The sequence below is a fragment of the Amblyraja radiata genome, chromosome 37 (assembly GCF_010909765.2).
Source record: "Amblyraja radiata isolate CabotCenter1 chromosome 37, sAmbRad1.1.pri, whole genome shotgun sequence".
Lineage (NCBI taxonomy): Eukaryota > Metazoa > Chordata > Chondrichthyes > Rajiformes > Rajidae > Amblyraja > Amblyraja radiata.
Window position 1 is genome coordinate 13840682 of NC_045992.1, and position 26131 is coordinate 13866812.

The 26131-nt window shown below is 44.5% G+C and overlaps 1 protein-coding gene across 1 annotated transcript in view; it reads right to left on the reverse strand.

The window, feature by feature from the left end:
* Window positions 1-25561, reverse strand: part of LOC116966392 (transmembrane protein 150A-like) — a 57626-nt gene extending 32065 nt beyond the window's left edge. Inside the window, exons 1-3 of the mRNA XM_033012596.1 lie at window positions 25444-25561; window positions 25036-25154; window positions 2971-3018 (exon numbers count right to left, since the gene is read on the reverse strand). Coding sequence (XP_032868487.1) covers window positions 2971-3018; window positions 25036-25133 — 146 coding nt within the window. The 5' untranslated portion in view covers window positions 25134-25154; window positions 25444-25561. The remainder of the gene's footprint in view (window positions 1-2970; window positions 3019-25035; window positions 25155-25443) is intronic.
* Between the last annotated feature and the right edge of the window lie 570 nt (window positions 25562-26131).

A 26131-nucleotide genomic window follows, 5' to 3' on the forward strand; every position in this document is an offset into this window, starting at 1 on the left:
AAGGAAGGGGCTGCACGGTGGTACAGCAGTAGGGTTGCTGTCTTACAGCGCTTGCAGCGCCAGAGACCCGGGTTCGATCCCGACTGCGGAGTTTGTACCTTCTCCCTGTGACCGCGTGGGTTTTCTCCGAGATCTTCGGTTTCCTCCCACACTCCAAAGACATACGGGTTTGTAGGTTTAGTGGCCATGTACAAGTGTAAATTGTCCCCAGCGTGTGCAGGATAGTGTTAATGTGCGGGGATCGCAGGTCGGTGCGGACTCGGTGGGCCGAAGGGCCTGTTTCCGTGCTGTATCTCTAAACTAAACTAAACTAAACTAAGCTGCTAAGCCTGATTATCAAAGGAAGACCTCTGGTATCAGTGTCTTCAGTGAGGTGGGAGGTGAAGGAAACATAATATTTAGGCTTAAGAAGGAACTGCAGATGCTGGAAAATCGAAGGTAGACAAAAATGCTGGAGAAACTCAGCGGGTGCAGCAGCATCTATGGAGTGAAGGAGATAGGCAACGATTCGCCCAAAACATTGCCTATCTCCTTCGCTCCATAGATGCTGCTGCACCCGCTGAGTTTCTCCAGCATTTTTGTGTACCTATAATATTTAGGCTGACTGTTAAGTGGGTCCACATTATACAAAATACCCCAAGGGATTCCAATGAAGGTTTTCGAGAGAGAATGCTCGGGAGATTGCAAGTGGGGGTGCTCTGGTTTTGTCAAACTGAAAGTACGAGATGACATGGACAAGTCTAAACATCCTGTCTTGCTGGAAGTCGGGAGGAGCCAATACCACTCTGGAGATGATACACACTGCTGCCGGCAGCTGGTGACATTTCAGCAACACTGCGGTTGCTGTTTTGTTTTCTGAAGGCTGGAGCTGAGCCCATCCGTGCTATCAAAAATATAGAAAAATAGAAAAATGCTGCAAACACTCAGCAAGTCAGGCAGCGTCTAACTCAGGGGTGGCCAACATTTTACATTCCATGCGCCGATTTTTTCACGCACTAGTTCAGATCCGACACACAACACTAGTACCCCCATTCAATTCTTGTAAAAATGTTAATATGTACATAGCATTTTTACATGATGTAATGATTTTTACTATAATAAAACAAAATAAACATTACTTACTTTAATGAGACTTTTGAGTCGGTTTTGATCTCGTCAAGCTTTTGATGTTGGGAGTTAAATTTGTTACAGGGAATTCAAGCAGCAGAGAATTCTTCAAATTTGAATCAATCGATCGCGACCTCGTTTTGTTTTTAATCAATTTCATGGATGAAAATGCTTGTTCACATCTGTTCCAAAATGACAGATATAACTTTGGGCAAATTTTGTTAGTTCTGGAAAATGTTCACAGGGTATTGATCGCCTATAGTTAATCATGACAGAAGCATTTGGGACTGAGGAAAGCGCATCAAATTTCAGTTTCAATAATGACGTTGTATTCAACTCAATAAGTACCATTTGTATGTTACTTCGCATCTTCAAGATTTTTTGTTCACCAAATGAAAATGGGTTTATAAATGCGAGTATGCAGTCTTCTTCTTTAGCAAAATCACGAAAATACCTTTCAAATGACTCTTGCAATAGCCTGATTTTTTCAATCTGTTCTGTAAAGCTTCAGCACACTCACTCTGCTCTTCCAAGTGTGGAAACTCCCTATGTTCTAACTGAGAGGTAAACAGTTTTAACTTACAGTCTTGAATGCACTGATATCATCTACTGAGCTAGGAAACAATTTGTTCTTGCCCTGTAGTTTCAAATTTAGATAATTGAGATGGCTGGTAACATCAACTGATAATGCTAAATCAAATAGCCATTTGTTATCACATAAAAGGGCTCTTTCCTCAGGCACCTCATTCTTCTCTTCCAGAAAATTGTGAACAGTATCTTTTAGTTTCCAAAATCTACTGAGAACCAGTCCTTTAGAAAGCCAGCTCACTTCACTATGAGGACAAGATCACCATATTCCAAATCTAACATTTCACAATATTCCCTGAATTCTCTTCTGTTTAATCCTCTTGCTCTAATTTTATTCCCGCATTTCACAACCGATAACATGACATGGTGCAAATTTAAAGTTTTCCCCGCACAGTGACTCTCGGTGTGTAATGCAGTGATATATTTTATTAGACGGCGACCTAAAAAGTTTTCAAGCAAAGTTGTAGTCACAGCTGCTTTACCTGTCATTGACGGTGCTCCGTCAGTGACGTTTCAGGTCGGGTTTGGGTCTGAAGAAGGATCTGGACCCGAAACGTCACCCATTCAATAGACAATAGACAATAGGTGCAGGAGTAGGCCATTCGCTCTTCGAGCCAGCACCGCCATTCAATGTGATCATGGCTGATCATCCCCAATCAGTACCCCGTTCCTGCCTTTTCCCCATATCCCCTGACTCCATTATCTTTAAGAGCCCTATCCAGCTCTCTCTGAAAAGCATCCAGAGAACCTGCCTCCACCGCCCTCTGAGGCAGAGAACTCCGCACACTCACAACTCTCTGTGAGAAAAAGAGTTTCCTCGTCTCCGTTCTAAATGGCTTAAACTGTGGCCCCTGGTTCTGGACTCCCCCAACATTGGGAACATGTTTCCTGCCTCCAGCGTGTCCAAACCCTTAACATTCCTTCTCTCCAGAGATGCTGCCTGTCCCGCTGACTTACTCCAGCATTTTGTGTCAACCTGCATGGTGTGTGCATGCATGAGCACACGGTATATTTCTAAAACATTTTACAACCTGTCCCATGACGAACAATTAATTTTTCTATTCTAAAATATCTGAACTACATAGACTTGTGCACAAGGGTTTAATGAGGGATCATGAGTGGCAAAAGACAAATCCCTTAATATAATATGTTAGCAAAACTATGACAATTGAGTAGAGGTTGATGCTCAGGTTAGTTGGAAGATTGAGGATAGCTTGACTATTGGAAAACTCCCTCTCATTCTATTGCAAAGTACCAAATGCAAGAGTACTGTACCAGTTATCCACGGGGCAAACATGATGATTCTGCACTGCCACCACATACCTGTGCAAAAGACAAATCAGAGATCAGTTAGTGAACTGAAAAATTAATCAAAGCTGTGTTAATCATAGTTCAAAAATACCTGATGAGGACTGCTTCTGATGACATTTAGAACATTCTAGCTTGCCAATACACAAATGAACAAGAAAAAACCCCATTCAGCCCAAGAAACCTATTCCATCACTCAGTTATTTACTTGGCATGTATTCAAACTTCATCTACCCACCTTAGACCGACAAGCTATGTCAGAATGCCAGGGTGTCAGGGGTTATGGGGAGAAGGCAGGAGAATGGGGTTGAGAGGCAACGATAGATCAGCCATGATTGAATGGTTGAGTAGACTTGATGGACTGAATGGCCTAAATCCTATAACTCATCAACTTATGAATAGCTTGTTTTATTGGATGGAGATGTAGAACTTGAGGTAAACAGACATGTAGGATGGAACTGCAGATGCTGGTTTACACTGAAGAAAGACACAAGATGCTGGAGTAACTCAGCGGAGCAGGTGTGAAGCTTCGGGTCGAGATCCTTCTTCAGGGTGGAGGGAAACTAGAGATATGGAAGGCTAAGGTGTGAAAACGACAGATCAAAGCAGACAATCAAGGAAAAGTAGAATGGTTCATTGCAGATTGAGGGGAAGTTGACAACGAGGCATACAAACAGTAACATTGATCAGGAGGACAGTGAAACTATTTGGAGAACTAGGGTGGGGGAGGAACGGAGAGAGAGGGAAAGCAAGGTTTCCGTGCGGTTCCCGGAGGTTGCAGGTGGTGGCCAGAGGTTGCAGGTAGTGGAAGCAGATAGGGAGACTGACAAAAACCTCCGGGAACCTCCGGGAACCGCACGGAAACCTTGGGTGGGGCGCAAAGTCTCCAGAGGTTTCCGTTCAGGTTTCCCAAGTGGGACAGGGGCATAAGCAGCCCATGTGAAATATGAGGTGCTGTTCCTTAACTCCACTTGAGGTGTTGAGTGGTGAGTAGATGGGAGAAAGGAAAATTTTAGATATCGTGTGAGGAACTGCATCCTGACACTGCTTAAGAACCACGGTCTAATCTAATTTGAAGGTTATATCCTCTTATTGAGGAGCCCACCACTGTGTACAAGTTCAACCTTTCAATTGTTTACTCATTAAACAAATCAGAACACCCATACAGCTTGGAGGGTTTTAATCAAAGCATTAATGGTACATTTCTGTAAACTGAGCTACTGACCAACTATGGCTGTGATTCTGTGAGGCAGAAAATATTGAATTATTCGCATTGCATGAATTCAGTTCTGTAGTTGTCTCAGCATCTTTACTGCACAAAACATTCTGTTCTAGAAAGAGTATCATGTCCTACAGATATCACAATAGCAACTCAGTATCATTTGACTCAATGTCAGAGTGCTGTATGTTCAAATGTAATGACTGATCCCTTAGCGCAGTGGTTAAAAAGGGCTGAAGTATCACTTAAGGCTGGTTGTCATTTGTAGGAACAAGGGCAAATTAGTTGCCATGTTTGCTCACATTACAACAATGGTTATTGTGAAGTGACTCAAGATGTGCCAAAGTATTCTGCAACCAATGAGTATGTATATTTGAAATTGAAGTTACCATTGTAAGGTACTTCAATAGTTAGCATATTAAGGAGTTCTTTGATGTGAAACATGCCAAGTTAATGTAAGGAAGGAACTGCAGATGCTGGTTTAAACTGAGGATAGACACAAAATACTGGAGTAACTCAGCGGGACAGGTGGAATCTCTGGAGAGAAAGAATGGGTGGCGTGTCCGGTCGAGACCCTTCTTCAGATGTCCTCAGGATCTGAATCCAAGATGGCACCCATTCCTTCTCTCCAGAGATGCTGCCTGTCCCGATGAGTTACCCCAGCATTTTGTCTCTATCTAAGTTAATGTAAGTTATATTTCAGTTCCAGCTGATTAGTCTTGAGTTCAGAAGTCTGTCAACATCTTTAACTTCATTACGGTTTTTCCAATGGAGACATTTTTTTTTAGAAAGCTGGAACAAAGCCAAAGAAAATAAAATGGGAAATCCTTCTGAAGCTGAAAATCTGAAATAAAAGCAGACACTGCCAGGTATATCAACAGGTCAGAGTACACCTGTGCTGTTGACCTGCTCAGTGTTATCATCAGTTTCTAGTTTTATTGCAAGTAAAACAAAGTTAGCTGGAAATTATAATGTTGCCATGTTTTATTTATTTATGGTTACCATAGAATCGATGAAAGCAAAGCAATTAAAGTTTACATTCCTATTTCCTTTATGACCAGGAGCGGTATAGTTCTAGCCAGTTGCTGTGAAAATAATTCAACCATTGTCTAAAATTTTCATAGTTGCAGTTTAATGTTAGAGTCAGGAATACAATCTTGTATAGTCTGTTGTTTGACGGGATAGCACGAAAAAAAAGCTTTTCACTGCATCTCGGTACACGTGATAATAATAAACTAAACAAAACATGAAGGAAGATCATTATACTAGGGCCAAGTTTATACTATTTGCCCTGTAACCATATGGGTCCTTTAGTTTCTTCCCACATCTCAACCACATGGACAGGAGAGGTTTTGAGGGTAAGAGCCAAATGGGGGCAGGTGGGACTAGCGTAGATGGGGCATATTGACCGACATGGGCAAGTTGGGCCGAAGGGCCTTTTTCTGCGCTGTGTAACTCTATAACATGTTAGTTGGCAAGTTGTATACATTGCCCTTGGAGTTACTGGTTGGGTGGTAGGTGAATCAGGATGGAGTTGATGGCTGAGTGAAAGAGAGAGAGGTGACAGGGGAAAGTGTGGGGAATGGGGTTGATGGGATTGTTCGGAGAGGATGTTTTAACAATTGAAAGCCTGTAACACTGGGTGCATGATTGGTAATATTTTAGTGAACCATATTATGTATGCAGATGATCTTGTGGTCTTTAGTCCATCTAGCGCTGGTCTCCAGCAGCTCCTTACTATATGTTCTGTGTATGGTGTGGAACATGACATTAAATATAATGCTAGTAAGAGTGCTGTTATGGTCTGTAGAACCAAAGAGGATAAATGTCTAAAATATCCTGATTTTAAATTGTCTGACAATAATCTTAGTGTCTGTAATAAGATAAAATATCTAGGGCATATTATTACAGAACAAATGACAGATGATGAGGATGTTTATAGGCAACGACGCATGCTGTATGTACAGGCGAATATTCTCTTGTGTAAATTTGGTGCGTGTGCAGATGTGGTGAAGATGTCGCTATTTAGAGCATACTGCACACCACTCTACACTGCGCACCTGTGGTCGAACTATGGAAAGACAAGTATGCAGAGACTAAAGGTGGTATATAACGATGCCATGAGAACACTGCTAAGGCAACCTAGATGGTGTAGTGCCAGTAATATGTTTGTGGCTGCAGGAGTCAGTACTTTAGAAGCTATCCTAAGACATCACATGTATAAATTCATTTGCAGGATAAATGACTCTAAAAATGTGCTTATTGTGGCCTTGTCAAACATAAGGGCTAGCACTACACGCTACGAATCCCAGCTGTGGAGACACTGGTATCGTTGTCTCGTTGTAGGACATTGATCATTCTTTTAATCTGGATTTTTAACATATATTGTGTTTTGGTTTTTTTAATATAAATTATGATGTTTTTATGTGATATACCAAGATTTTATATGTATTTTATGATATTTAATATGCAATGCATTTTTAATGTAATGTTGCCCCTTGTCTGGACCTTGAGTCCGTAATAAAGTTTATTACTATTAATAAAGAATGTAAGATAAACAGATTTACACCGGAAGGTCTCCATTGAAATATGCATCAGGTCATAATTCGAGGATGATGCCCAAAGCATATTTCATACTCCTGTCCTTTATTGCCAATCTCATTATTTGGGGGACATTTTCACCCCAATATTTACAGGAAGGTTGGTGAAAAGTGTGACCAGAAAATGAGAATATTCCTGGTCCAGTGGCAGGCAGAGTGACCCATGTGGAAATCACCGGGTGGAGAGTTTAATAAAAGAAAGACCAATCCCAGGAAGGAGAGAAAGAAAGAAAGTTTGCTGAGGATCAAATTAGTAGCATTTCTCTCCACTGTGGCCCACAAACAATGTTGGGAAAGTGCTAAACTTCTGAAAGAGGGCCTTCTCAATATCCTTCATCTGGCAGCCTTCTACAGTGAGGCACAGTGGTGCAGCAGTAGAGTTGCTCCCCTACAGCGCCAATGACCCGGGTTCGATCCTGACCACGGGGGATGTCTTTACGAAGTTTGTACGTCCTCCGTGTGATCACGTGCTCCGGTTTCCACCACGTCCCAAAGACGTGCAGGTTTGTAGGTTAATTGGCTTCGGTAAAATTGTAAATTGTCCCTAGTAGGATAGTGTAGGACAGTGTTAGCATACTGCTGGTCGGCGCGGACTCGGTGTGCCGATGGGCCTGTTTCCGCGTTTTATCTCTAAAGTCTGATCTAAAGTAAAGCTGTTCTCAGGAAAACCTATCTTTCATGTAATAGGTCTAAAGGTATTCATATTAATAGCCCTGTCCCATGGTACGAGTTCATTCCAAGAGCTCTCCCGAGTTTAAAAAAAATCAAACTCGTGGTAAGCACAGAGAATGAACGTAGCGGGTACGTCGGAGCTCGGGGACGTCTCTTAGCGGCTCGTAACGCTAACGGCAGGTACTTGGGAAGACTCGCTAAAGGCAGGTAAGCACGGGAAGACTCGTGAAGATTTTTCAACATGTTGAAAAATATCCACGAGAGCCCCGAGTACCGACGAGTGGCCATTACCGTAAATCTCCGAGTTCGAATCAGGGCAAACTCGGGAGAGCTCTTGGAATGAACTCGTACCGTGGGGCAGGGCTTTTAGGCAGGAATTACATCATCAAATCTAAAGACCTGACCCACCTCTACCGATTATCCGTGACTTAAGAATGATCGAGAGACGACTGCTTATTTAACCCAGAGGGTAATAATCACTTTCAGAGCTACTTCTAACGAGTGTGCATATTTGACTTCACTTCACAAATTTTTTTCCATTCAGAATAAGCAAAATTTCACGGAGAATTTGAAGAGGATTGACACCAGACACTGCCGGCCTTAACGAGAATGCCAGGAGAGCTGTGCACAGAGTTACTCGCACTGTCCACTTTCCATGAGAATTGGGATCACCAAAGTTATAATGAAATGTTATAAAGGCAGACCACCGCAAACAGCTAAAAGGAAGGAAGCTTTATCTGGCCTTGACGATATGTGTTCCATTGGTGCAGGACAAAGATAACATTCAAAAGGCATAATAAGCCCCTATTTCTTCCCTCCCCCCCCTCCCCCTACATTCCTTCCTCTGGCTTCATTAGTTGTAACTTTTCAATCCTTTTGTCCTACACTTTCTGTGGGGTTTTTACATCTTTGTCCAACCAGCTGCCTACCGCGTCTGAAGAAGGGTCACCATCGAAACGTCACCCATACATTTTCTCCAGAGATGCTGCCTGACCCGCTGAGTTACTCCAGCACTTTGTGTCTTTTTTTTTCCATAAACCAGCGTCTGCAGTTCCTTGTTTCTACATTTTCTCTATAATAATCTCCATCCTCTCTGTTATGTTCCCTGAACAATCATAAAACGGATTGTATCTATATTTAAAAGGACAAAATATTGTCAGCCCTTGAGAACAAGAACAGGCTAATGGCGTAAATTGGGTCATTCTTTCAAAAGGTTGGCGTAGGGCTTGTGGTTTGAATGGCTTCTGATGTATTCTTTGACCCTGACGGCACAACGAACGTTGTGTCAGTAAAAATGTCTTTCTTTTTTACTATGAAATGAATAAAGAATGCAAGATAAACACTTTTACACCAAATGTGTAAGTTTTAGATTTACACTAAAAAATGCCACAGTGGCGCAGCGGTAGAGTTGCTGCCTTACAGCGCCAGAGACCCGAGTTCGATCCTGACCTCAGGTGCTGTCTGTACGGAGTTTGCACGTTCTCCCTGTGACTGTGTGGGTTTCCTCCGGGTGCTCCGGTTTCCTCCCACATTCCAAAGACGGCAGGTTAATTGGCACCTTTAAACTGTACCTAGTGTGTCGGATAGAACTAGTGTAGGGGTGATCATTGGTCGGCATGGGCTCGGTGGGCCGAAGGGCCTGTTTTCGCACTGTATTTCTAAATTTCAAAAGAGAAGCAAGGACCGGATATTGAAATCTGCTGAAATAGTTTGAAACCAGAAATGTCTTTGGTGATGGGCACATAATCCCATTTACAGAAAAATAACAGGACATAGAGTCATTGAAAAATGACAACACAGAAGGAGGCTTTTTGATACATTGCATATATGTTGGTCATTAAAAGGGTGGGATTGCCCGATTCCACCCCCAGTGCAGACTCCATGACTATGTAGGGCACAGATGCTCAACTACACTTCATGTTCAACTATGTTCTAAATGTGAGAACTTCTCTCCCACCACTCTTTGAAGCAGGAAGTTCCACATCAATGCCGTGCTCTTGTTGAAAAAATGTTTCCTCCTCTCCTCCCCTAGTCAGCCCATCAATTACTTTAAACGGATACCACCTGATTATCCGACAACTCCACGTTTCCCGAATGGCACGAGGTTCAGTTGGTCTCGGGATGTTCACTTTGCCTGCCATATTTCAACCACCTTCATCGCAAGGAGTATGGGGCGGTGAGCAAGGTCTATCGCTGTTCCTCATCCCTCTCCATGCTGCAATTAGTTAGCTGCGTTCCAGAATGATGATGTCCTCTGAGCGAGGGTTATATGTATATATGTATGTAGTTTGTTTGTTGACACTATTCTTATAACAAATGTAAAGCACCAAATGTGTAAGTTTTCGATTTACATTAAAAAGTGCCACAGTGGTGCAGCGGTAGAGTTGCTGCCTTACAGCGCCAGAGACCCGAGTTCGATCCTGACCTCAGGTGCTGTCTGTGCGGAGTTTGCACGTTCTCCCTGTGACTGTGTGGGTTTCCTCCGGGTGCTCCAACGAGAGTTGTTTTTTAAATGTGCTATATAAATAAATGTGACTTGACTTGACATGTGACATGATAAGCATGGGGCCATGAAGAGCCAAGTAGAAGTCACTGTCTGAATTCTCAACATTAAATTCCAGTGTCTGCTCCATTCTGAGCAACCCCCAAGAAAGATGACTATGCCCTGGATATTTCACGGCCTCATTTGGTTTTCATCCTTTTTTTTCCGCAAAGAGGATAAAATAGAGGAGAAATACGAGGGCACGTGATAACACTGGGAAGCTTACTTCAGTCACGTTGTGAGGAGTCGTGTCAGACTTTAGATTTAGTCTTTAGAGATATAGTGCGGAAACAGGCCAACTGAGTCCGCACCGACCAGCGATCATCCCGCAGTATACTACACGCTGGGGTCAATAATTATGGCAAATGATGGCTGAAGAAGGGTCTCGACCCGAAACGTCGTCTATTCCTCTCCATAGATGCTGCCTCACCCGCTGAGTTTCTCCAGCATTTTTGGCTACTCTTGACATACTCCTCTCGGAGATTCGACGGCCAGGATATCATGATGTGGATGCACAGTTTCACAGAGGGTATCTTCACGGCAATTGAGTTTCAAGCCATGACAGAGGATTTGCCTGGTTGTATCGTTTGTTTGGTTGTGGACCCTTGGTTGGTGGGAGAGGTTGGTGTCAGCCATGTCAGGAAGTGTTCTACTTGCTGCAAACTGTTACATTTGGCATTTCCAAAATTGGAGTGGCTATGTTAAGGGCCTGTCCCACGAGCATGTGACTGCATGCGGCGAACGCGACCAAACCGGAAGCGGGGGCTGCGCGGAGGTTGAGTGATCCCGTACGAGTTGAAGTGAAGTTCGAGCGAAGTCTGCGGGAGGTTCGTCCGTGACGTACGGCGTCAAGACGCTGCATATGGCGTTGAGACGCTGCGCACGCCCGTCGAGGCGGCTGCGGGCCAGCAGGCCGTTGCCGCGTGGAATTTTTGGACAGTGTCAGTTTTTCGGAGCCCCGCGCGATGTCGGGACCAGCTCTGCACAACTCCATACAGCTCCGGCGATCGGTGGGACCAGCCCCGCGAGGCCGTATGGCTCAAGCGACCACGTTAGGTCGCGTTTGCCGCATGCAGTCACGGGACAGGCCCTTTACAGCCTGAAGAAGGGCCCTGACCCGAAACGTCACCTATCCATGTTCTCCTGAGATGCTGCCTGACTCACTGAGTTACTTCAGCACTCTGTGTTTCCCTGGCTATGTTTCACACATTTGCCATGAACTCTGCACAGCCTTGCAATAACCTATTCTGGGCCTCTTTGATTTGTGTAATTAATTATGGTGAATTTGTTGGGAATGTGTATTTGGTTGTAAACCTTTGATGAGAGAGGTTATTGCCAACAGTATCACTCGAGTGTTTTACTTATTTCAAACAGTCTAAGTGGGCTGCACACTGTTGCAGCTGGTAGAGCTGTTGCCTCACAGTGCCAGAGGCCCAGGTTTGATCCCGACTTCAGTTGGAGTATGCATGTTCTCCCCTGTAACCGTGTGGCTTTCCTCACACTTCCCAAAGAATTGCAGGTTTGTACGATAACTTGCCTCTGTAAAATTACTCCTGGCATGTAGGGAGTGGGTAAGAAAGTGGAATAACATGAAACTAGTGTGAACATGTGATCAGTGGGCAGCGTGGACTCGGTGGGCCGAACGGCCTGTTTCCATGCTATATCTCAAAACTAAACTAAGCATGTAGGGTTGATATTACAAGCAATTGTATGAACCTGACTTTGGGAGAAAATCAAGTACCAGAAAAGGAGGTAGATTCAGATGAATAAAAATGCAATGATGTTCATTATTTTCTTACCTTGATAAAAATTCAATTAAGCAACAATACAATAACAAGAGGTCTGAGGGGATGAAAGTCAATAGACTTATTCTCACAAAGGCATCCTTCCACATGCTATGAAATTCATTTTAGCCAAATACTTGACCTCATGAATCCCCCTTACATATCAGAAAAACCTTAATATTTTGAGCATCTGGTAAAGGACCAAGATTCAAGCACTGAGTTCTCTCACTGCTGATTAATACCTAAAGGGCTGTCCCACTTGGGCGACATAATTGGAAGTATTTGAAAAAATGACATGTTGAAATCCTCCTTCAACCTCCTTTGACCTCCTTCGACTATGTTGAAGACCAGCTTCGACTAGCTACGACTAGCTACGTCAAACTTCGAGAAAATTGGACACCGAATAGTGGAGAGTGAAGACGACCTCCTTCGATCTCCTTCGACCTCCCTTCGACCTCCCTTCGATTATGATGAAGACTATCTACGACTACCTTCGACTACCCTCGATTACCTACGACTAACATGTTGACCTACTACGACTAAACCTATGAGTAAAAGAAGTTGCGATTTTTTTCCATGGCGACCTTTTTTTACTCGCGGGCATTTTTGAAACATATTGAAAAAAATCCCGTGACCTAGCTGAGGCCTCGAGTACGCGGAGACCACTCTCGAGCATGAAGGAGAGTTACGAAGACCTCCTACGACCTCGTGTCGACTATGCTGCGAGTATGAGTCGAGGGCAAACACGCCAGAACTCGCGGATTAGGTCACGCAAGTGGGACAGGCCCTTTATGCAAGTTGGCACAGTGGCGCAGCAGTAGAGTTGCTGCCATAGAGCGCTTGCAGCGCCGGAGACCCGGGTTCCATCCCAACAACGGGTGCTGTCTGCACGTAGTTTGTACGTCTCCCCGTGACCGCATGGGTTTTCTCCGAGATCTTCAGTTTCCTCCCACACTCAAAACACGTACAGGTATGTAGGTAAATTGGCTTGGTAAATGTAAAAATTGTCCCTCGTGTGTAGGGTAGTGTTAACATGCGGGGATCGGTGGTCGCCGCGGACTCGGTGGGCCGAATGGCCTGTTTCCGCACTGTATCTCTAAACTAAACTAAACCAAGCTAAAGGGAGCATTTCAGGTCAGTGACAACAGACTCGGAACTGCTGCATCAATTAAATCAGTGTTGTATCATTGTAGTGCAGCAAATACTCGTGAAGTCTTCAGAATTTTATGACAGTAATTGCGAATTTTATGAGGGTAAATTTCCGTTGCCTAAATAGCCGTAATGTGGGGATTACCTTAACTGTCTGATGTAATCCACAATGTTTCTTCAGCATTGGAGTCTGCACTGGGTGATGGCATTGGTCCAGCCAACCCCTTTTTATGACCAACATAAATGCAATGTATCAAAAAGCCTCCTCTGTGTTGTGACTGTGACTGTTCAATGAGCATTGTCTCTCAAGCACTGATCACCAGGGATCTCAATGCCCTGGGATATGTTTGATAATATTCCTCCTTAACATACACTGACTATAGTGCAGATAATGCAGCCGTATCACAGCTCCAGCTACCTACATACAATTCTAATCTGGGCTGTTGGTGTAGAGTTTGCACGTGCTCCCTCTCACCAAATAGTTTTTAATGGGGTGTTTCAGTTTGTTCTCACATCCCAAAGACATGTTTGTTGTTTGGTAAATTATCCCCACTGTATATGGATGGTAGGAGAAGCTAGAGAGTTAATTGGCATTTGTGAGAAAGGGCGAATGGAATTAAAGGGGTTGATCTGAGAGTAAGCATCGGCATAGTGGCTGAATGGCCGTCTTCTATGCCAGCAAGAAATACAACTCAACTATGCTTCACAGAGTGCAAAAAAGGACACTGAGTGCTGGAGTAACTCAGCGGGTCAGGCACCATCTCTGGAGAACATGGACAGGGTCGGGACCCTTCTTCAGACCCAATCTCTGTGGAGTCTGAAGCAGGTTCCCGACCCAAAACGTCGCCTGTCCACGTTTTCCAGAGATTCTGCCTGGCCCGCTGAGTTACTCCAGCACTTGGTGTCCTTTTGTGTAAACCAGCATCTGCAGTTCCTTGTATCTTCATGGAGTGCACATGTATTGTGGAAAAAGCCTGCAACATAAACAACTTCAAGAAGGGAGTAACCAGTTGGTTCTTTGAACAGTAAAACAGAGGAAGAACTGCCAATAACAAAGTGAATTCTTTCCACTTTCAACTTTGCATGCCTGGGCTTAACGAAGGCACGTTTGTGCCAAAGGTTCCTCTCACTTCCAGTAAGTTCCACAAAACAGTGGATGGAAAATTACTTGGAGTAGCTTAAATTTCCCACAATATACTAATCAGCTCACCTCCACAGTATAGCCAGTGCTACGCTTAAAAGGAGAAGATGGCTCACAAAATGATATTATATAAAGTTCCATCTTGCCAAGGCATTCACCTTTGATGCACATTTTACTAAACTAATCATCAGCAATGCATGATAATAATTTCAACAAACATTAATTAAACCTTCGTCAGACTGAAGATCAGTCTGAAGAAGGGTCTCGACCCGAAACGTCACTCATTCCTTCTCTCCAGAGATGCTGCCTGTCCCGCTGAGTTATTCCAGCATTTTGTGTCTATCTTCGATTTAAACCAGCATCTGCAGTTCTTTCCTACATATTAAGTACGAGTTGGGACGGTATGTTACAGTTTACACAGCATTAGTTAGACCACACATGGAGTATTGTGTACAACTGTGGTTACCATGTGACAGGAAAGATGTGATTGAGCTAGACCGGGTGAAGAAAGGATTCACGCAGATGTTGCCTGGAGGGCCTGTCCTACTATACGAGTTTACCCAAGAGCTCTCCCGAGTGATAAGTACATAGAATGTACGTAGCGGGTACTTCGGAGCTCGGGACGTCTCTTAGCGACTCACAACACTAACGCCAGGTACTCGGGAAACGTGGTAAGCTTGTGACGTTTTTTCCAACATGTTGAAAAATGTCCACGAGAGCCCCGAGTACCTACGAGCGGCTATTACCGTAATTCTCCGAGTTTGAATCACGGGAAACTCGGGAGAACTCTTGAATTACCTCGTACAGTGGGAGAGGCCCTTCAGTAGTCAGGGTCTGTTTTCCCTGGAGCAGAAGAGGCTGAGAGGTGGCATGATCGAGGTATAAGATGACGAGAGGCATAAATAGGGTAGATAGCCAGAGTCTGTTTCCCCTGGTAGAGACGTCTAAAAACTGGAGGGCTTGCGTTTAAATGAATGTGATCGTGAATGGGATATTTGTTATACTGATTGTATTGCGAAGGGTGATTATAGGGTGATGGGTTGTATATATGACTAAGATACTGTATAGTATATGAGGGTTTTTTCTTTTCTTTTTATTTTTTTTTCTCTTTTTTGTATGGCTTTGTAAATATTTGATTAGTGTATAAATGTAAATAATTTGGTGTACATAACTGCTGGTGTACATATGGTGTACATATAGCTGCTAAATTTGTATAAGATAATTACAAGCAGTTGAATAAGGGGTGGGAATGAATAAGCTTTGGCTTCTTCCTGCTCCTTTTCGGACACATACGATTTCATTTATTTATAGATATTGTTTATGACAATATCATATCATAAATATTCTTGTTTTGTTTTTGTATGCTGTTTCACACTTGCTTTTTTTTCTTTTATTCTGTTTCGAAATAAAGAATTAAATAAAAATAAAATAAAAAATAAATGGGTGGAGATACAAAGGAAATCTGAGAGAGAGGTTTGTCACACTAGTTGGTATCAGCAACGAGCTGACAGACGGGGTGGTGGAGGCAGGAATGATCACATTTAAAACATGACCGAATGAGCAAGTTATAGTGGGATATGGAATTGACGTGGTCAAGTGGGATTATTATAAATAATCCCCCCTGCATGATGGTTGGCAGAAACATGGTGGGCCAAATGTTGTGTTTCAATGTGACTATATATTCATCTTCATGTTCTAGGCATCACTGGCAGGACCAACATTTATTGTCCACCTCCACATGCCCGCGATGGTGGGCAGGCGTGTGGAAGCGCGGCAGTGCTGTTGTGCCTTGAAATTACATCCTGCGCAATGAATGAACTTCCATGTCAGAATTAGTTTGTGACTTGGAGGGAAACCTGCAGGCAGTGATCTTCCCATATGCCTGCAGCCCCTATCCTTCTTGATGGTTGAGTTCAGGTGCTGTCGGAGTGGTCTGGTCCTGTAACTGCAGCCCATTTTATAGATGGTACACTCTGTCGCACTGTGAGCCGTATCAGAGGGGATAAATATTTACAGTGGTTGATGGGGTGAAAATTAAATGGGCTGCGTTAGTCTGAACAGTGTTAAGTTCTTGAAAGTAATTGGGACTGCGTTCATCCAGGTATGTGGAGATTATTCCATCGTACTGATTTGTTTCTAGATGGTAGATGGTGGAAATGCCTTGGGGTGTCATGGACTGAGTCACTCGCTGTAGGTTACTGAGCTGATAACCTGCTCTTAAAACAACATTACAGATCCCCCCAGGCAGGGTTCAGCTCCCAAGAACAATTTGCAAGTCGGAAATGCAGCCACGAGTCAAGAATCCCACAAGGCAGAGGATGTCTGCAGAGGTCAGTTGTCCCCATAGGATAAGATAGTCATTCAAAGTCTGATTTCGGGGATATGGGTCTCACTCATTTGGCATTTATTGGTAAATCCAAACAGGTCTTCAGAAATGTTGACACCGTTGGTAGATCGGGAGTTCCAGGACAGAGACCCATTGGGAAATTGAGATCTATTCCCATAAGAATGGTCTCTGAATTGGTGAAGCCTATAGATGATAATGCTCTTGATCATAGGAATGAAAGGTTTGGGAGGTCAGTGTACCTGAGACATCTATGGGTGGTGTATGTTGCGGATGGGACATACGGCAGCCATGGTGTATTGATATTGGAGGGAGCCAATGCATAGGATAGTTGATGAGTTCGACAATAGGTAGACAAAGGTGCTGGTGAAACTCAGCGGGTGCAGCAGCATCTATGGAGCGAAGGAAATAGGCAACGTTTCGGGCCCAAACCTCTGGACCCTCCGGGTCTGAAGAAGGGTCTGCAGAAGGGTTTTGGCTGGAAACGTTGCCTATTTCCTTCGCTCCATAGATGCTGCTGCACCCGCTGAGTTTCTCCAGCACTTTTGTCTACCTTCGATTTTGCAACATCTGCAGTTCCTTCTTAAACAATAGACAATAGGTGCAGGAATGGGCCAGACGTCCCTTCAAGCAAGCACCACCAATTGAGTTGCCAATTGAGTTGGTTTCTTTGACTTGAAAGTCGGTGATCTACTTAAGTGTTGTGAGAGCTACACAAATCTAGGCAAGTAGAGACTATTCCAACACAGTCTTGACTTGTGCCCTGTAGCTGGTACGTGGGATTTGGAGTCATAGAGGGCAACAATGCATAAATAGGCCTTAGGCCCACCATGTCCACGCCGACCGTCAACCATTCATTTGCACTAATCCGGCATCAGCCCAATTTTGTTTTTCTTTCTCTCTACAGTCTCTTCAACTCCCCACCAGATTCTACCTCTCAACCACATATTAGGAACAAATTACAGTGGCTAAGTAATCCACCGCCCCGCAGATCTTTATTGATATGGGAGGAAAACAGAGGACCCATGGGAAACCTCTGCATATTAAGAGAGACAAGAGACAATAGACAATAGGTGCAGGAGTAGGCCATTCGGCCCTTCGAGCCAGCACTGCCATTCAATGTGACCATGACTGATCATCCCTAATCAGTACCCCATTCCTGCCTTCTCCCCATATCCCCTGACTCCGCTATCTTTAAGAGCCCTATCTAGCTCTCTCTTGAACGCATCCAGAGAACCGGCCTCCACCGCCCACTGAGGCAGAGAATTCCACAGACTCACAACTCTCTGTGTGAAGAAGTGTTTCCTCGTCTCCGTTCTAAATGGCTTACCTCTTATTCTTAAACTGTGTCACCTGGTTCTGGACTCCCTCAACATCATTCACCACAGAATATACATGAACTTCTGTTGTAGCTATAATAATAATAATAATGGATGGGATTTATATAGCGCCTTTCTAATACTCAAGGCGCTTTACATCGCATTATTCATTCACTCCTCAGTCACACTCGGTGGTGGTAAGCTACTTCTGTAGCCACAGCTGCCCTGGGGCAGACCGACGGAAGCGTGGCTGCCAATCTGCGCCTACGGCCCCTCCGACCACCACCAATCACTCACACACATTCACACACAGGCTATGCACAATGGCCATGTGTTGCTCCAACACCACACTCACGCCAACCCTCAATCCCCCAAGAGTTTGATATTGGGGGATTTGGTGAAGCTACTTATACTGATGGTCTCTCCCTTGTTAATGAAGGGCATTATCTGGCTCTGGTGTGGCACAAATTTAATTGTGCAATTATCAGCGCACATCCCTATTTGTGATGTTATGTTGGGAAGGAATGCCACTGATGAAGAAACTGGAGATGGTTGATCCATGGTCTCTAATCTGGGGAATGTTTGTGAAATATCCTGCTGTCATATTATACCCCAGTGATACAATCATAAAATATTGGAATGATGGCAAATCTACCCAAACAACTTACTATTAGATTTCATCTGAACTTGGAATTCACTAACCTGTTGCAACATGAACATATTTAATCAACAAAGCCCCAATAACACTGCAGGTACTCTTTGAATTTAATTGAAGTTAGCCCGAAACAGGCCATTCGGCCCAACTGGCCCATACTGACCAACATACCCCATCAACAAAAGTCCCACCTGCCTGCATTTGGCCCATATCCTTCTAAACCTATCCTATACTTACAAAATTCTTAAGGGGTTGGACAGGCTAGATGCAGGAAGATTGTTCCCGATGTTGGGGAAATCCAGAACAAGGGGTCACAGTTTAAGGATAAGGGGGAAATCTTTTAGGACCGAGATGAGAAAAACATTTTTCACATAGAGAGTGGTGAATCTGTGGAATTCTCTGCCACAGAAGGTAGTTGAGGCCAGTTCATTGGCTATATTTAAGAGGGAGTTAGATGTGGCCCTTGTGGCTAAAGGGATCACGGGGTATGGAGAGAAGGCAGGTACAGGATACTGAGTTGGATGATCAGACATGATCATATCGAATGGCGGTGCAGGCTCGAAGGGCCGAATGGCCTACTCCTGCACCTATTTTCTATGTTTCTATGTTTCTATGCATGTACCTGTCCAAATGTCTATGAACATTCACAAATATTAACATTTATAGCAATGTCGTAAACATATTTAAAAGCCAACAGAAGTTACTAGCTGTGCAAACATCTATTAAAGGATTTGGAAACCTGCTGATTTTAGTCATGAAATTTTTTTTCATGTGTTTGGGCACAGCTAAAAGTCAGGTCTGGAGGAAGGGTATCAGATATCACTAATGTTTACTTCAATCCAAGTCTAAAATTAATTTAAATGATAAGTCTGAATGTTATCTATTATGTGATTAGCTTGAGATAAATACTGTACCATTCCATGCAAAAGGTGATCTGTACACTTCAGCCCAGCCAGGCTTCACTCAGCAAGGCTGACAATGATTTTCTGTGAAGTGCATTTTCAGCTATTGAGTGCAGCTCATATTACCAGGTGAGATTTGTAGCCCATCGCTAGGTACACAACAAATCCCGTCATGAGTAGATGAACTTCCAAATCATATCAAGAGTGAATGCAACTCTGCATCAAATCAGGGATATATTAAATGCCCCTGTCCCACTTAGGAAACCTGAACCGAAACCTCTGAAGACTTTGCGCCCCAACCAAGGTTTCCGTGCGGTTCCCGGAGGTTGCAGGTGGTTGCCGGAGGTTGCAGGTAGGGGAAGCAGGTAGGGAGACTGACAAAACCCTCCGGGAACCGCACGGAAACCTTGGGTGGGGCGCAAAGTCTCCAGAGGTTTCCGTTCAGGTTTCCTAAGTGGGACAGGGGCATAAAAGGGTGTAGGTCTCAAAAGTGGGTCACAGTCTCGAAGTCATGGGAGTAAATGAGCAACACAGGGGCGCAGCTGGTAGAGCTGCTGTCGTGCAGCGCCAGAGACCCGGGTGCCAGAGACACAGATTCGATCCGGACCTTGGGTACTCTCTATGGGGAGTTTGCACGATCTCCCTGTGACCCCGTGGGTTTCCTCCGGGTACTCCGGTTTCCTCCCACATCCCAAAGACGCACGGGTTTATAGGTTAATTGGCCTCTGTAAATCACCCCTAGTGTGTAGGGAGTGGAACAGTGGGATAACATGGAACTATTGTGAACGGGTGACCAATGGCTGGCATGGACTAGATGGACTGAATGGCCTGTTTCCATGCGGTAAATGTAAACTAACATTAGACATATAAATGGCATAAAGAGTGGGTGCCCATGTCGACTGCATGTGCAGCTCAGGTCATTTCACAAGTGTTGTCGGTAGAAATAGTAATAACTTTGGTAATAGTATTGTCATATAAACAGTGGCAGCGACAACAATTCAAATAAGTGCCTCTAAAGGACATGTCGGATACAAGTTGCAGTCATTTACTGTGGCATCAGTATGTACTAGGTTAACCTACAGAATGGACGACAGATGGCACAATGGGCTAAGTGTTCGGCTGGCAACCGGAAGGTAGCCGGTTCGAATCCCGCTTGGAATGCATACTGTCGTTGTGTCCTTGGGCAAGACACTTCACCCACCTTTGCCTGTGTGTGAATGTGTGTGAGTGATTGGTGGTGGTCGGAGGGGCCGTAGGCGCAGATTGGCAGCCACCTTCCGTCAGTCTGCCTCAGGGCAGCTGTGGCTACAGAAGTAGCTTACCACCACCGAGTGTGACTGAGGAGTGAATGAATAATGCGATGTAAAGCGCCTTGAGTATTAGAAAGGCGCTATATAAATCCCATCCATTATTATTATTATTAAACTACCAAATAGATTGTATTGAGAATTGCTTCCATTTGGAGTATGTTGCGGCACAGATTAAATTGACAAAGTGACAATAGGAAGTAGAGGGGACTGTGAAGAGTGGATGATAGAAAAAGTAACAGTGAGAGTTTGTAACCATATGGAGAATAAAGGCAGTGTAGACTTGAGCAATTGTACTGACAATATACAGTATATAGTGGAGAACATTGATGACAGGTCATTGTGGCATTAATAACAGTACAGATCTTTGCAATATTAGTTGTCCTGGTACTAAGTTAGAATGTAGTATAGAACTTATCAAACTTAGTGACTAACGCAGATGACAATAGAACTATAGCACAAGCTTTTGAATGTATAATTTGGTACAATAGTAGTTGACAATGATGATGATTCATAGTCCGTCATAATGCACATTGAGGGCAGGATTTACTGAAGATAGCAAGTTTGTGACATTACAAATCATTATGAGAATAACTGACACGAGATATATTATCCAGTAGAGGTAACAGCAAGTATCAAAAATTGGTGCTGTTCTGACCATCATAAGATGAGATGATAATATGGATTGTGGTAAAGCACAAACATTCGCAAAGAACTAGGTGACATTAATGACCCTGTCAAGAGTGGGTGATAATACAGATCAAATCAATAGTATGTGACTATGCAACCATAGAGAATTCAAAACAGTACAGATCATTTTGACTGGGCAGACTAAACATTAGGATAATAGGTGACAGGAGAGCAATAGACCCGGGTAAACAGAACCCATAGACCCGGGTTCGATCCCGACTACGGGTCCTGTCTCTATGGAATTTGTACGTCCTCCCCCTGGGTTTTCTCCGAGATCTTCGGTTTCCTCCCACACTCCAAAGACGTACAGGTTTGTAGGTTAATTGGCTTTGTAAAATGTAAAAATTGTCTCGAATGAAGTCGCTGAGTTATGCAGCATGGAAACAGGCCTTTTGGCCCAACTCATCCACGCCAGCCAAGATATCTATCTTTGAGCTAATCCCATTTGCCTGCATTCGGCCCACATTTCTCTGAACCTAGTCTGAACCTTGTCTTAAATATCTGTTAAAGGTGGTAATTCTACTTCCTCTACAGCTTCCTCTGACAGCTCGATCCATGCACACACTACCCTCTGTGTGAGATAGATACTCCTTAGGTCCCTCAGGCCCCTTTTAAATCTTTCACCTCTCACTTTAAACCTATGCCCTCTGGTTTTAGACTGCCCTATACTGGGGAAAAGACTGTGACCAACCACCTTATCTGCATGGATTTTATATTCCTCAACCTCCTTAACTACAGGTTAAAAAAAAGTCCCAGATATTCATGTTTGCTGTTTTTCACCTCACCAATGGCCAAGAAGATCTAGATATGTCTTACAAAGGCTCCAGGAATCTCCTCCCTTGCCTCCACAGACAATGCTGAGAGCAGATACTGAACATATTGAGGGTCGACGGCAGAACAGTTTATGCTCAGTGTGATGTCGGTGCTGACAGTACCAACATTTTCAATAGTAGCTGGCAGTTCACAGCATCAAGAGAAGGAGACAGTATGATCCATGCAGAAAGCGGGTGATAGTAAACCGTGCTGAGTGGGATCGACAATATCATGAGATGGCCATGCACACCAGGGTAAGTGTACCAGCAGCACAGAAAGTAACAAGTGTCGATCACATATGACATTGCAGTAACAGTACGAAAGGTATCAGGAGTGGCTGTCAGGCTAAAAGTTATCCAGAATAAGTCTGGGTTGAGTGTTGGTTACATTGACAACAGTGTCAGGAGTAAATGGCCAAGTTAAAGGCAGGTGATGGTGTGAACTTTGTCAGGAGTAGCTTGCGGTAAATCAATAAAGGGAAACGACAGTACAAAACCTTCGAGAGTGGCGATACAAAGAACAAAAAAGACACAAAGTGTTGGAACAACTCAGCAGGTCAGGCAGCATCTCTGGAGAACACGGGTCTGAGAAGGATCCCGACCCGAAACACCATGTTCTCCATAGATGCTGTCAGACCTGTTGAATTATTCCAGGACTTTGTGTCCTTCAGGAATGGGTGTTGGTGTAAACTATGTTGAGTGACATTGCGAACAACATTGAGAATAGATTGTACTACCATCCATGCTGGATCAAGTGGAGACATACGACAGTGTAGGGCTTTTTAGAACAGATGAGAGTAGACTGTGCCTGAGTGTTGTTGACGGTGCCAGGAATGCACAGCGGAGGCACAGGGCAATGGTGAAATTAAGGATCCAATGGCAGTAGGCAGCAGTACAGACAGCATTGACACTGGGTGACAGTGAATTCCAATGCTGATGTAGATAACAGCACCAACAGCCTCAAGTGTAGGTGACATTACCAATGTCAGTCCAGACTTTCAGAGTCCGTGACCGAACTGACAGTATCTGGAGGGGATGCCAGTACAAACAGTGATGGGTGACAGCACAAAGAATGACGAGAATACTTGAAGATTACTCCGACACAACCCACGGTATAAAGAGTAAGCAACATCGCAGACTAAATCTAACAGCAGGTTCTAAGAGCAAATCTAAGATGCAAAGCTTATCATGGATAGTTGGCGGTTCGAGTCACTTGTGGGTGAAAGGCCCAACAGTATCATGAGTAGCGGTCAGGAAAGACTGCACTGAGAACAAGTGACAGATACTGACAGGATTGAGATGGAGGACCGGATTGAGAAGGATGGCAGTGTAGATCCTGTCAACCATACCATACCGAGCAGGATGGGCAGCATCTTTGGAGAGAAGGATTTGGTGACGTTTCGGGTCGAGACCCTTCCTCAGACTCCACAAAATGCTGGAGCAACACAGTCTGAAGAAAGGTCTCGACCCGAAACGTCACCCATTCCTTCTCTCCAGAGATGCTGCCTGACCCGCTGAGTTACTCCAGCATTTTGTGGCTATCTGGGTGCAGATCTTTCCGTGCATACGTGACAGAGAGTGCAGGCATTATCAAGGATTACCAATATTTCTACAGAGTTTGGGGCAGATTATGAGACAGACAGTATCAACAGCAGATGACAGTTCAAACCATGCTGATTGTAAATGTAGAGGGAATGAATGGGATGCAGACTTGGCTGAGTGTGGGTGACAGCATATAGAAACATAGAAACATAGAAAATAGGTGCAGGAGGAGGTCATTCGGCCCTTCGAGCCAGCACCACCATTCATTGCGATCATGGCTGATCGTCCCCTAAGGGACAAAAGTTCAGGGGCAACATGAGGGGGAACATCTTTACTCAGAGAGTGGTAGCTGTGTGGAATGAGCCTCCAGTGGAAGTGGTGGAGGCAGGTTCGTTTTTATCATTTAAAAATAAATTGGATAGGTATATGGACGGGAAAGGAATGGAGGGTTATGGTCTGAGTGCAGGTAGATGGGACTAGGTGAGAGTAAGTGTTCGGCACGGACTAGAAGGGCCGAGATGGCCTGTTTCCGTGCTGTAATTGTTATATGGTTATCAATAACCCGTGCCTGCCTTCTCCCCATATCCCTTTACTCCACTAGCCCGTAGAATACTGAGAATAGCTAGGAAGGAACTGCAGATGCTTGTTTAAACCGAAGATGGACATAAAAATATGGAGTAACTCAGCAGGACAGGCAGGATCTTTGGAGAGAAGGAATGGGTGACATTTCGGGTCGAGACCCTTCTTCAGACTGAGAGTCAGGGGAGAGGGAACGAGAGATATAGATGGTGACTATAGAGAGATATAGAACAATTGAATGATAGATATGCAAAAAAAGTAAAGATGATAAAGGTAACAGGCCTTAGTTAGCTAGGGACCAGGTGATTAAGAAGGGGACTGCAGTTGCTAGAAAATCGAAGGTACACAAAAGTGCTGGAGAAACCCAGCGGGTGCAGCAGCATCTATGGAGCGAAGGAAATAGGCAACGTTTCGGCCCGAAACGTTGCCTATTTCCTTCGCTCCATAGATGCTGCTGCACCCGCTGAGTTTCTCCAGCACTTTTATCTACCAGGGACTAGGTGAAAACGAGTTACAGACAATGAGACTTAACATCAGAATAGGTAGCTGTGTGGTTACAGCGACGGAAAGTGGCATTACAGACAACCCCGAATCTGCAATGGGACAAAGTTTACCAACAAGATTCAGAAGCCGCCGATAGTTGCAGTAAAGAGGCAGAAGAGGCACTTATACAAGAGCGTTAAAAGCTTTGGGCTTGGTGGAGATGCCACACTGGTACAACTTAATGCAGGAGTCGGTGCTAACGCGGAGGCGGTGCATTAGTGGCGATACTTACACGACCCACAGCGCTGTGATGGTGGACACGGAAAGGCTAACGGGAAGGATGACCCAGGCTGTCATTCCAGGGCAGACGGCGTCTGCGACTCTATGCATGTGGACGAGCTCCGCCAATCACTGTAACACAAGCCGGAGCAAGGATCAGTGAGTATTCGCCGGTGCTGGCAAATCCAGGAGCAGCAAGATTGTGCACACAGCTCTCCACAGTCCCACATCACTGCGCGTTTACTTTCTTTTCCTTCCACGCTGAAATATTCCACACGGATGCCTAAAATTCTGGAGCTGGAATGGGCTCAACGCTGCTTATCGCTGGTAGGAGGTCTCTTTCGTGGTCCGGAGTCACAGATATACCCCCCCCCCCCCTCCCTCCCCCTGCCCACCCCACCGCTCCCACGTCTCCACTTACTGATCCCTCTCTTTGCCCCCTCGCTCCTCCGCCCGCCTGTTCAGCACCAGACCGCCTGGTACTCCAGCAACTCCTCGCTCCACTGAATCCACAAGCCAACAGGAACATCGTGGCGAGATCCAACCCTATAGAGGGCGCCTCTGAGACCGGAGCAGCTGGACTGAGAGATACTTTATAGAGTATCCTTCAACTCCACATGAGAGACACCCTCGACCCGAAACGCCACCCATTCCTAATTAAGAATAAGGTCATTTAGGACTGAGATGAAGGAAAAAATGAGTGTTGTGAATCTGTGGAATTCTCTGCCACAGAAGCAAGGCAGTGGGGCCAATTCACCGTATGCTTTCAAGAGAGTTAGATTTATCTCTTAGGGCTAACGGAATCAAGGGATATGGGGAAAAAGCAGGAACTGATTTTGGATGATCAGCCATGATCATATTTGGTGGTGCTGGCTCGAGGGGGCGAATGGCCTACTCCTGCACCTATTTTCTATGTTTCTCTCCGGAGATGCTGCCTGTCCCGCTGAGTTACTCCAAAATGTTGTGTCTACCTTTGGTTTAAATCAGCATCTGCAGTTCCTTCCCACACATTTATGGTTTCTTTATCATGATCGGTCATCTAATTGTGATATTAGCTCATCTTGTTTGTTCCTCTGCTATAATTCAGGACATGTCTCCTTTGGCCTCCA